Source organism: Orcinus orca, chromosome 2 (assembly GCF_937001465.1).
Source record: "Orcinus orca chromosome 2, mOrcOrc1.1, whole genome shotgun sequence".
NCBI classification, from domain to species: Eukaryota; Metazoa; Chordata; class Mammalia; order Artiodactyla; family Delphinidae; genus Orcinus; species Orcinus orca.
Window position 1 is genome coordinate 188970456 of NC_064560.1, and position 12845 is coordinate 188983300.

The 12845-nt window shown below is 56.9% G+C and overlaps 1 protein-coding gene across 10 annotated transcripts in view; it reads right to left on the reverse strand.

The window, feature by feature from the left end:
• The window catches only part of CCDC88C (coiled-coil domain containing 88C), a 127864-nt gene that overhangs the window by 46391 nt on the left and 68628 nt on the right, over positions 1–12845 (reverse strand). For 8 of the 10 annotated variants that reach the window (XR_007475860.1, XR_007475861.1, XM_049706567.1 and 5 more), the window contains 6 exons: positions 12124–12264; positions 11547–11731; positions 10824–10992; positions 10303–10461; positions 2671–2817; positions 1879–2023 (listed from right to left, as the gene is read on the reverse strand). Coding sequence is in view for 8 of the 10 variants with exons in the window: in XM_049706567.1 (XP_049562524.1) it covers positions 1879–2023; positions 2671–2817; positions 10303–10461; positions 10824–10992; positions 11547–11731; positions 12124–12264 (946 nt within the window). In the remaining 2 variants the exon portion in view is untranslated. The remainder of the gene's footprint in view (positions 1–1878; positions 2024–2670; positions 2818–10302; positions 10462–10823; positions 10993–11546; positions 11732–12123; positions 12265–12845) is intronic. The other 2 variants (XM_004262339.4, XM_033418819.2) reach the window with 2 other exon arrangements.

Here is a 12845-nt window from a genome sequence, read left to right on the forward strand (position 1 = left end):
AACCACGCTACTAATGAAACGAATCTCAACTAAAACTCAGCTAATTCTCAGCCTGGGATCACTGGGGCAGTACCTTGGCAGCATTCATGAAAAAAGGACATTTTCTAATTGGGGTGAAATATACTTAACATAAAATTTACCATTTTAAAGTGTACAGTCCTGTGGCATTAGCTATATTCCCATTGTTATGCAACCATCACCAATACCCACCTCCAGGCTTTTTCATCATCCCAAACTGAAACTCTGTACTCGTGGGGACTAATTCCTCAGGTCCTACAAGTTAAACAACAGCACTGACCACGAGCCTCCTTTCTTCTTCCATAAAAGCCAGTGCTTCAAAGACTAGTACTATGACATAACAGCTTACTACTGAGTGCTACGCTCATTAGCACCCCAAGCAACCAGAGTGATGGGATGTATTTCATTAAGACCTTGGCAACAAGAACAGCTGTCCCTTATTGTTGGCCGTGGGCCAGGCATGGCATCATGTTTCACTGTCTCCTCCTATGAGGCAGCTTCATTACCCCCATTTTGCAGATAAGGAAACTGAGGTCTGAAAGAGGTCACCCAGCTAACCTCCAGTGAAGGAGCCAAGACTGTAAGCCAGGTCTTTCTGAATCAAGAAGGCAGCACACCACACATGCAAAAGTATGTTCAGGCTCTGCCTGCATCATGCCTTCATTCAAGTCAATGTTCATCAGCTCCCAGCTAAGCACCGGGAGTTGGCAACACCAAGAATAAATCATGCTCACTGACCTGAAAGGGCCCACAGACTGTACTGAGTAGTCATCTAAAGGGGTGAGGCTTTCTGACCCAACAGGTCACCCTGGTTTCTAACAGAAATACTCTCATTTGGTCTGGGACTGTCCCAGGAGTCCTGCACCACTTCTCCGCTCTGCCAGGGGGCAGTGATCCTCCCCGACGGACCTGTACTCCTCCCAGAGCCGGGAATCAGAGTGACCCCACCCTCAGCCCCCAGCACAGTGTGCGGGCACCGAAGCACAGATACGACTAACTTCCCTCAGAGATGAGCAGTTTAATAAGCTGATTTTTTTGTCTGGAACTGATGGGACCCCTCGAAGAGAAGACGTTTCCAGCTACACTCAACGACCTTGCCATTATTTGAGGGGGTGTTTATCAGAACTGAAAAAGCAGCCCCCAAACCAGCCAAAAGCCCTACCTCGCTCTGTCCAGCTCTAACTAAACAATAACTCGCACTATCGGGGGCACGTGTGCTATTTCTGAACACAGGAACTGGCTTATTGTTTGCTGGGCGCCGAAGCTTCCTGCTGCGGTGCTGACTGCTGCCCCACCCACTTTCCCCGGCCGACACCCCATCTGTCTGCGCAGGGGCAGCGGTGCAAGCATAGGAGGGAAAAGAAGAGGCCTGGGTCCTGTGAGAAGCAGCCTCTTAGCAGCTCCCACCCAGAGAGACAGAGAACAGACTGCATCCGTCTTGCCCAATTATGCAAATGAATGGAGGAAATAATGCCCAAGGTACGTTTCTAGTGGGGATTAGTGACCACTGGGGACGTCTCCTGCCATCCAGAGCTTTCAACCGTCCACAGACAGGCCTACGATGCCCTCCGGTGTCAGCGTGCTGTAATCTGGAAGCTCCTGGGACCGTCCATATGGGAACTGGGAAACCTGGCAACACTTGATTTGTGTTTCATGTCCTGACATCAAGGCTGCCAGACCCCTCATGTTCTCCTTGGGGAGAAGGGTAATGAAACAGTTCCAAATGGCACTTGAAGGAAATCCTACTTACTTGGGGTGAATGGATGGCCTGACATGGAAGATACAGAGCTGAGGGCTCCGCTCCGTGGATGAGGAAGCGGCCTCAGCCAGGCTGGCTCCCCGGCACCGGGCGCTACCTACCGTCGGACAGGTCTGCGTTCTTGGACAGCTGCTCCAGCTCCCAGCCGAGGTGGGCGGATTCATTCATGCTCTGCTTCTGCGCAATCTCGAGGGCCATGTTCTCTTCCAGCAGCTCCTCTATTCGCTTCTTATCCATGTCCCGGTCCTAGCGCAGGAAGAAGGACGGAGTGAGAACGTGGCCGGGGGGGGCCCCTCTGGACAGGCCCCGGCCCCTGTGCATTCACCCTCATTCCCCGAGGATGAATGGACCTCAGGCACCTGCTCACTTCCCTGCACAGAAACGAGTCCAACACGGGGCCCAGCTGTGAGAGTTACAGCCACTGAAAGATACCTTGACTGGCAACGGAGGTGATAAGAGAGCCGAGGTCTCTAACTGAATGCTGTCTGAACTAAGTGACTTATGGCCCAGGGCTTTAGAGCAAGTACCATGGTGACAGGTGGCTTCGAGGCTCTAGGGAACCTAACATGCCTTGAGAAGCCTGTAAAGAAACTCACAGATCACAGCTCAGCCCACACCGTAAAAGCCAGCAGAGACCCTGCTTGCAGAAGACACACACGTTAGCTCATCTGTACAGAAAAGCAACCCAGAGGTACCGTCCTACCCGTCTGTAGGCGTTCAGGGGTGCCCACCCGAGCCCGCTGAGCTGAGCGAGCTACTCTCTGCGGTCAGCGAGTCACTGTGTCGGCAGTGGCACCAAACCCAGTGACGGAAAAGCCAGAGAGGGGCGCAGCCCAAACCCGAAACCTCCCCAATCTGTTTAGACAGGTCTGAGCGACAACAGCCTGCAATACCAATTCCAGGTCGTGAAGCTTTGATTTCAGCTGCAGGTTCTCCTTCTCCAGTTCATGCACTTTATCGCCCCGGGCTCGAGCGGCAGTCAGCTGTTCCTCCAGCATGGCCTTGGTTTCAATTAAAATGATATTATCTTCTCTCAGCTCCTGGGCAGCAAAAAAAAGACATGAGCACCATCAGATAAAGACACCTGGTTCAGGACGACAGAGCTCCGAGACCAGAACAAACAATCCAGGGATAGGGCTGCAGCTGCGAGAGTTCTGTCTCCACTTTTGAGCACCTCCACCTTTTTCATCGGGTCAGGCCAAATGGACTTTCTCGACTGAAAGAAAATATTTAAATCCGGGAAGGTAACTTTTCCTATGCCGGCCACAGTGCAAAGGCATGTGACATCTGTAACCTGGTCTGGGCGGACAAGTGGGCTCCACCGACAGATCCGGGACCGCGCTGAGCCTCCATTTCCTCAACAAGGAAGGGGTGGGGCTAAGAGTCTGTCCCAGGTTCAAGGACTGAGTCTAGTCCTCTCAATTCAACACTCATTCCACTGATCAGGGTCTTGGGGAGAAACAGCTACTCAGACAAGCTTTCATTCAATGCACAGCTCGTATCTGAACATTTTACATACATACTCTTGGAAAAACAACAGTTCTCAGCGATGTCCTGGAAACAGGGAGTCTTTAAGACTGTGAACCCCATAAATAAGTCCCTAGGCCTCCTGTGTGCCCGGCACGTGCTGGGTGTAGAATATGATGGCTGTTCCCTTGCAGGGTCCCTCACAGGCAAGGGGTCCGAGGAGCTCTTGGTCCTGTGCATGCAGCCCAGCACACACAAGGGATTCCGGTCTTTCACCTCATCTCTGCTCCCCACCCCCCACCGGTTAAGGGGCTTCTCGGTTTCTCCTCTCCCCAGAGTCCTTCCAGCACCACTCAGCATCTCTGGGGGACTGAGATTCCCCTGAATGCCTTCAGCTGGTGAACATGCACACAGGGGAACGTGTCCGTTTCTCCCGGTGGGCAGTGTTCTAAGGCTTGCCCCGCTTTTGGGTTCTAACAGCTGGGAGCTGGGCGGGGAGCTCTGCTTATCCACCACCCGTTCATTCGCCCTGCAAAGGCCAGAATCCAAGATACTTGGTAGAGGGAAAACTGCAAGCCTTCCGGTCAGCGGACATAGTTCTGATCAAAGCCCGGCAGCCGTAAAAGGTATAATCATTGAAATTCTAAATTCCCTGGGCGCCCTCTCTGTTGGAGATGACGTCCGCTATGTGGCTGGCCCTGCACTAGGCACTCCCTGTCCCTGCCCCACTCACTCTCCACAATGGCCCTTGGGGGAGGTAGGAACAGTGCCTTCCTACGGAGGAAGAGGCTGACTTGGGTAAATTAAGGAATAAGCCCAAAGTCACAAAGCCAGCAAGGGGTGAAGCTGGGACTCGAAGCTGGGCCAGAGCGTTCCAGACCTGTGTTCTCTCCACCGCCCTCAAGCTGCCTGCAACCCATCCTCAAGGGGCTCATGTGGATAAGAGGCCCAGACTATCAATAACAGTGTGAGCCACAGCAAACAGAGGGGTTTCAAGCAGGAAGAAGACCTGGTCCCCCCTCTCTGGCAACCGTCCCATCCCCACTGTTCTCACCTGGCATTCCAACAGGTCTACACACCAGCACTCCCAGCCCTGAGCTCTCACAGCACAGGCCACCCCTTCATCCTCATGACCAACTCCTATTCAACCTCCAAAGCCCAGCCTGAGTCGGCCCCTCTGAGAAGTGGTGGCAGATTCTCTCTGTCCCACCTGCTGAGTCAGGTACTTGGGCTCCCAGAGCACCCTGGGTATGCTGTGAGGCAATGGTGAGCTGGCCTGTCCTTCTCCCCCAGACTGTGAACCCCTGGGGGCAGGCTATTCCACTTCTCTTGCGGGCCTCACGGAAGTGTTCAAGGAACACCTGTCAGCTGAATCATGCCGTGAGGGGGAATCACAGGTGGCATGCGAGGTGGGCCTTGAAGGCCTCAGAGATTTCCAACAGACAGGGACAGACAAGGGTGACCAGGAGCAGAATACAGCACTGGGTAGGATGACTTCTAACCATCAGTACTATTCATAAACATCTCAATTTTCTGGTGGTATCAACTTCCACCATATATTAGGCAACAGAAATAACCAGCCTTGCACACCTCACTGCCTCAGACGCGAGAAGGCAGATCTGCCAGAAAGTGAGCCCAAGCTCACGCAGCAAGCCCAGGGCTCGGCCCCCAGGGAGACGCCCGCCTCCTCGCCTCTGGGCAGCGGCCCGAGGCCAGCCCGCCGCTGAGGACCTGACCCCAACTGAATCAGGTGGCTACTTAAAGGCCTGACCCAGCCCGGCAAACAGCTGAGGGGCCACGTTCAGGAAATCACAGGCCAGGCCCGACGGCTGGTCCCCAAATGGCTGGAGAGCTGCCCCTGCTCGTCTACGTGATGACCAGGAGCAGTGACTGGGAAAGTGGGCCGATGGCTCCGGTCCCCCGCCAGCCACGTGCGCTACCAGCCGTGGTGCCTGAAGCAAACGCATGTCTCTCAACCACCGATCCCTCGTCCTCTGCTGGGCACGAAAACAGGGCTGAGGGCGGATCAGAGGCGATAACGCACGTGAAGTAGTCCTGCACAGGGCCCGAGCCCAGTAAGCAGGTCGGCTGCTGTTATCACCATCCTGTCACGCCCCCACCCCGTGAGACACTGTTCAGGGCAGCACTCACTGAGCGTCACCAAGCGACAGGCTAACAAAAGCACCAAACTCCAGGAGGTGGGATAGAACCAAAGAAACAACGGGTTCCTGCCCACTGCACTTGGGACCACAGCACCCAAGCCCCTCGCTAACCTCCGTCTGGTTCTGCTGCAGCCCCTTAAGCTTCATAGAGCACCAGCCTGCTTTTAAACTTCTGATTTGAGGAGCGTGGTGGACTGAATCATAAACCAAGCATCAGGTCTGCCCTGCTCTAACTTCTCCTTCTACTGAATTTTATCAAAACTCCTTAAAAGTCATTAGGAAACACAGAGTCCCAAGTGGGAACAGAGGTCTCCCTGCTCGAGGTGATCTTGGTTCCCTGCATTTCAACATTCTCGGCTTACAATGTGATGCCCAGGTGCTGACATGAACTGCCTGAGGCCGGGCGTCCCTCTAGCCCCCATGGCGTCTGAGGCAGTGGCCGCCGTCACCCGCTCCCCCAGCTCCCCTCTCCCCTGCACCCCTTCTGTCTGCGTGACCCCACCCCTTTTATTTCCTCCTTCCTTGGCAAGGCTGGGGTCCCAGAGGTGGAGAGAGGCATTTCGACGCCACCTTGGTCCACCTCTTCGCCAACTGCGATGCTGGGCAAGTTATTAATTTCTTCTCAGTTTTGTTATCTGAAAAAAGGAGAGGACCTAGACGCTGGCTACTCAACCTCACCAGGCCGCCAGGAGGCTTCAATGTGATGATACGGTTTGAGCTTAGCACAGTTAGTTCCTGGTGTGTGGAAGAAGCCGCATAAACACAGTTATTGCTGCTCATTTAAAACCTCACTGCACCTACCGTGGGCCAGACCATGGGCTGTAAAGGGCCAGAGAGTAAATATTTCTGGCTTCTCGGGTCCTAAGTCTGTCACGACTACTCAGCTCTGCAGGCACAGTTCAACAGCAGCCACGGGCTGTGTGAACGAGCAGGCGTAGCTGTGTTCCAGTAACACTTTACTTATAAGAGCTGATGGTGCTGTCTCTCTCTCTCTCTCTCTCTCTCCCCCTCCCTCCCTCCCTCCCTCCCCCTCCCCCTCCCTCCCTCCCTCCCTCCCTCCCTCCCTCCCTCCCTCCCTCTCTCTCTCTCTCTCTCTTTTTCTCTCCTACTCCTCTTCCTCTTTCTCTGCTATGTGAGGACACAACAAGAAAGCAACCATCTGCAAGCCAAGAAGAGAGCTCTCACCAGAGCCCAACCACCCTGGCACCCAGACCCCAGACTTCCAGCCTCTAGAACTTACGTGGGCCTCTCACTGCCGTGGCCTCTCCCGCTGCGGAGCACAGGCTCCGGACGCGCAGGCCCAGAGGCCATGGCTCACGGGCCCAGCCGCTCCGCACCACGTGGGACCCTCCCGGACTGGGGCATGAGCCTGCGTCCCCTGCATCAGCAGGCGGACTCTCAACCAGCGCGCCACCAGGGAAGCCCTGAATGTGGATCTTGATGTTTGAGTATGTTTTAACCTTGCATGATGTCTATACTAACAACGTATGGGTTGTTTAATACATAAATATTAAAAAAAAAAAAGAGCTGATGGTGGGTCAGACACCGCCCCGGGACTGATGGTAGTTTGGCCATCTCTGAGCTGGACAATGTGGGCACCAAGGGACTCAGACTCAAGGTCAGGAAGGCACAGATCCTGTCTTCAAGGAGCTGCCAGTGTGGGTGGGAAACAGGGGATGCATCATGACGACACCACGCGATGAGTCTGCCTGGCGGTAAGAAGGGGCCTAAAGGAATGGGGGGCGGGGCTGGGGATGCAGCCCGCAGAGGGTGGCCTGCCCACCCCTCACCGGCCCTCCCTGTGTCAGGGAGAGGCGCTGGGCCGAGGGGCCTCAGGGGGCACCAGCGGACCTGAAGGGGACTCGGTTTGGCCGGAGCCGAGAGTTCCACGGGGGCCAGAGTGGGTGTCAGAAGAAGGGGTGGAGTGTGGACTTTATCCCAAGAGCAACGGGGAGGTGCCTGAGGAGCTCTTAGAAAGGTCACTCTGGCAGCAGCCCAGGCAGGTGTGAACGAGAAGAGGCGGGGGCAGAACGGCCAACTCAGATGCTTGTGGAGGGCATTCTGGAATAAAGATATGTTATTCCTGCGCAGGCACTGGAATAATGGGAACGAGCAACGATGGAGAAGGCCGGCCGGGCACTGGGACTCACTCTCCGAACATCCGCCTCGGCCGGGGACAGGCCGGGAGGTGGGGAAATGGGCGCTGGGAGATGGACAGCACCTGGGGCTGCGGGAGCGGGGGGAGAAGAAGAATCAAGGCCGAGCCGGCTCTGGCTTGAGTACCTGCCTCGGTGGGCGGTGAGTCCAGTCTAGAGACAGTGTGGGCGGGTTGGAGGGAGGGAGGGACACTGGGTGTGGACACGCTGACCTTGAGACGGACTGAGGTCTGGAGTGCGGGAGAAGCCCAGCCCAGAGATGAAGATTTGGGACCTGTTAGTCTGTACGTGCCAGCTAAAGAAGGGGCAGGAGGCAGAGAAGATGTCATGGAGAAAGGCCAGATGGTAGACGCAGAGCAAGGTGACCACCACCCGCATGGGCCCAAGAAGATGAAGTTCAGGACTCAGGAAAGCCAGGTGAGTGAGGGGCGGAGGGTGGTGGTGTCCAAGCCCACAGAGAGGGTGGGTGAGGGAGGCTGGGAAGTGCCCACTGGACTGGCACAGGAGTCGTGGACCCTGATTCTCAAGCATGGTTTCAGGTGAGCAGAGGGAGAGGCAGACCTGGAGGACTGGGTTAGAAGGTGAGGCAATGAAGGACACCGCTGGTGTTCTCTCCTTTCAGACAGGCTCGGAGAGGGACCGGGGTAGCTCGAGAGGGTCGGGGGAGAGTGGGAAGGGTTTGAATTTTTTAATTAAAGGTGGAAAAAAAAATTAAAGGTGAGAGCAAGCTGAGGATCCTAAGCATGGGACTCAAGTCAACAAATGTATCCTGAGCACCTCCCCCTGCCGAAGATGACAGAGATGTAGTTTCTGACTTCACGAACTGCACTCTGTGGGGAGAGCTGCTGGAACCCCAGAGCACAGGTGAGCGACCCTGCCTGGGGTCAGAGGGGCTTGGCCAGGGCGGAAGTCGAGCTGGGGCCCCATTCCCCAGGCCCAGCCGGATGGGCAGGGCAGACCAAACCGTAGCCCATCTCCCCTCCTGAACCTGGGCACTGCGGGGGGATATCATAAGAATGGGATGTGTGTGTGCACCGCACCCCAGGACTGACCATTAACCCAGCTCCTGACTGCCTTGCCAACAACCCAGCAATCACTGCATGGATTGGTTCCAGGCGCCCCCATCTCTGTGGAGAGCAGCTCGCTAGCGTAAGCTCATTGGAAACGTGCTCCTGTGTCATGAGACGCCAGGGCACAAGGGTCTCAGAGACGCCCAGACCACTCCTCCTTTCACAGATGGGGACAAGACTTGCCCAACACCCACCAAGTTGGTGTGGCAGCTAGGACCGTGCCCTGCTATGTCTCTGCATCTCAGACTACTGTTTCTTTCAGAGCCAGCACAGACCAGGAAGCTGTAACTCCCAGAGAGGAGCAGAGACAGGCCCACCTTATCTTTACCCAGGACACACACGGCACCAATGCACCTGTCCTCAGTGTTGGGAATTTCAGACAATAACACAACATGGGACAACAGGAATCTCCCAGGCAACCTTTCTGCCTTTGTCCTCCTCCCACGCAGCCCTCTGGACAGCAACCCCCGTGCCCTGACAGCAGTGAGGTGCGACCATGCTTTGCAAAAGCAAGTCAAGGACCACTCCGCGCATCCCCCCCACATAGTCCCCCTGTACCTAGGGGTGCCCACGGCGCTCTCCTCTCCTTGCTGTTTTAATCCTTATGTAAACTAGACTAGGACCCACATGAAAGCCACCAGAAGTTTAAAAACAAAACATGGAAATTTGTGTTCCATATTATTCTAACCAAAATTAACCTCGCCCTCGCCCTGAATCCCCGTCCTTCACCTTTCCTCCCACGTGGCACTAATGCATTCTTCCTTCTGTGACAGGCAGCTGTTCCTCAGCAGTGAGACTGGACAGGCTCCGGGGGAGGGCACCTGCGCTGCCTGTCACCCCCCCTGTATGCAGAGGAGCGTCCCTGCATGGCGGCTGTCCACAGCCGTGAACGAGCTCGAGAGCACGGCCGTGCTCCTCTCTCTGCCCTACTGCCCGTCACACCTAACACTGTCTTGTTCCAGAAGAGACAAAAACTCATGCTTCTTCCCCGGGCAGTCAGGTAGGACCCAGGCCCTGCCCTCAGGGCTCTAGGTCCACACGAAGCCTCTGGCTAAGCAGGGCGGATGGCACGTCTGCAGGTGGTTTGCAAGGACAATGCACTGACTCCAATGTGCCACTAACATTCCTCAGGGAACAAACACTCCTTAAGTAGGTCTGAGGAACTCACGGGCCCTGGAGCACAGCCTTCCCCATCCCACCTCCGCCCAGCCCAGGGGCCCCAGGGCCCATCTACAGCGGGGCAGGAGTTGGGGGGGAGCATGTCAGGGCCAAACAGCCATCCCCACGCACGCCTGCCAGCAGCTGGGCAGGAGGCCTTGAGCAGGGAGAGGGCAACACCAGGGTCCCCGCGACCTGTGTTCAACCCCTTCAAAAGCCACCTAGGTGGCGAGAAGAGACTTGGGGGTTATTTCTTACCGTCAAACAGGCCACTCAGTACGTCCTGACATCCTGATCTCACCCCGCTCGTTAAACCCATCTCCAAACCCCAAGACTGGCAATGGGGGCAAAACACCTCATTTCTCAGAAAGGAGAGTCCAGGAACCTGCAGCTGATGCGAGGCAGTCAGGATTGGTGGGCAAAGCATCAGTAACCCCACTTGGATCCTGGCCTCTGTGCCCCCTTCAGCCCCGACACCCTCCCCTGCATCCACCCAGAGGCTGGGCGCGTACCTCCATGCGGGCCTTGTAGAAGTCCACGTCGTGCAGCTTCTCCCGGCAGCGCACCAGCTCCATCTCTAGCCTCTCCACACGGTTCGCCTTCTCCCTCAGGGCATCGAGCTCGTCGCGATAGGCACGAGCAGACCGGGCGTCAGCCGCCAGCTGGATATTCTGGGAGACAGGCAGAGACAGGGGAGCCTAGCTTAGGGCACCCCTCTGGGGAGGGAAGAGGGGGCCAAGTCTCTGAAGCGCAGCGCTTCCAGGACATCTCGGTGGCCGAGGGGCTCCACGTGCAGGCCACCGCGTGGGGTCCCCGCTCGTTGTCACTAAGAAACAGTCACCCCCTCAGCCGTTCTCAGGACAACCGGCTCTCGGGCAGTGTTACTTCGAGCGGGAAGGAAACAGAAGCCTTTGCTGGAAGCTCCCCCTGCTGCATGCCCGAACCCCTGGGCCACAGCTACCGGGGAGCCCCAGCCCCGCCCCACCCCGTCCCCTCGACACACGCGGACACACAGACAGGCCTCCCCGCTCACCTCCTGCTTGACTTTCTGCAGCTCCAGCACCAGCTGATCTACCTCATGCCTGGTGTCCACAAGCTGCTCTGTCTTCTCCTCCCTGGGGGCGATTCGGAGCGAGTGTGGTGAAGGGGCCTGCCCGCCACCCTGCAAGCCCCCAGCAGGAAAAGGAAAGGGAACTGCGCTTCTGGGGATGAGGAGGGGAACGGCACGTGGGGCTTGCAGAAACGTTCCTGACTCAAAGTCTTTTCCATTTTTAACTTTTCGATGTCCACCCTCAAACTGCGTCCACTGGGCCGCGGGCTTCCCTCTGGGGGAACAGGGGTAAGGAGACCCCGGCCGCAGTGACACCACTTCACTGCCAGGCAGGCAGCAGGGCCCACTGGTGACGAGGTGGAGGCGGGCAGCTGCCGAGGTGATGGGCAAAGTGGCATATTCACCAGCTGCGGGCAATGGGGACGGCTCACCAGACGGGGGCCAGCCACATCCTCCCTCCAGCCAAAAACCATACCAGTGGGTGGTCATCTAAGCCCAGACGGCCTGAGCCCTAGAGACCTGGTAGAACCCCTCCTGGTACAGGCCCGGGAAGGGTCGCCGACGGCGCTCAGGGCGGAGCCCAGCTAACTCTATAGGGCCCAAGTCAGAGCTCTCCTGTCCGCCGCACCACACGTGCTAGAAACGGGTGTTCGTGACACACAGTGCAAGAGCAGAACCAACAGCCCAGCCGACCGGAGGACTCACAGCTCCTGCCTGACGCGGCGCAGCCTGGCTTTGGTGTCCGCCAGCTCCACGGCCAGGTGCTGCTTGTCCTCGCTGGACAGGCTGCTGGTGGGGCTCGGGGTGGACTCGGCGCTGGAGGACTTGAGGGGGCTGGGCGGGTGCTGGGCCTGGAGGTAGTCCCGCTCCTGGGTGAGGTCCACGATCAGCTGTAGCGGGGCGGGCGGGGGAAAGGAAGGAGCGCTTGCACCCGAACTTGGGGCACAGCGGTCAGCGGACCAGAAGGAAGTGAGAGGCGTCGGCCGAGACTGAGAAACCAGGAGGCAGCAGGAGTAACGGGATGTCAAAAGGAGCACGTGAACGAGGAGGGTCTCTGAGCTCCACGTTCGATGAACAACTAAATGCCTTCCCACGGGGCTCTCGGAGGCGACTGCTGGCTGCAGGGAAAGTGCCCGGCTCCCACCGCCAACAGGAACCAGAGAGACAGGACCAGGGGGCAGCAGGCTTGAGACGAAGAGTCAGGACGAGGAGGGTGGCCGCGTGGCCAGGGCCCAGGCGTCCCTCCCAGACCTGCCAGTCCACCACCCACCCGCAGACGCACCTCCGTGCACTCGTCCCTCTCGTCGATGAGCCGCCTGAGGTGGAAGACCATGTTCCTCGACAGGGCCTCCAGCTCCTCCGGGGCCACGTCCGGGAGCTCCAACCACTGCAGGTCGAACACATTCTCCTGGTTGTGGGTCACCTGCGGGCACAGGTCAGGCGCTGCAGAGGTGGGCAGGGCACGGCCGGGGGTTCCGGGAGCTCCCCGACCCCGCAGCCAGGGGGTGGGGTCACAGCTGACCCGGTCCCCTGACGTCATTCACCCTCACTGACAGATCTTCCGTGGAGAGCGGGGGGCTCCTCAAGTGAGTGCAGACGCCCCTCAGCGAAGTCCCACCAGCACAGGTCAGGCCGGGCGTTAAGTCAGTCTCAACACCGGCTCCAAGACGACACGCATTTGTTTAACACCAGAGGGCTCTCCTTATAATACAGTATTTCCCTAAAAATACACTGCCCTCAGATATGCTTACCGAAGCACCAATTTACAACACAAAGAAGGTAAGTCCTAGGGATGCCACGGGTGCAAAGAGGGACTATGTGTTAAAAAAAGATAGAATCTAATGGGAACATGGCAAATGTTAAAAATCTTATGTTGGAACGTTGGGTGCATAACGATCTTACATTACTTTTGGGGAAATATTTCATCGTCTAAAACAATTTTCAGGTAAGCCTGTATCTCATCCCCACAGGCCACAGAAGACCTCCTGGATCTTCCCTTTTCAT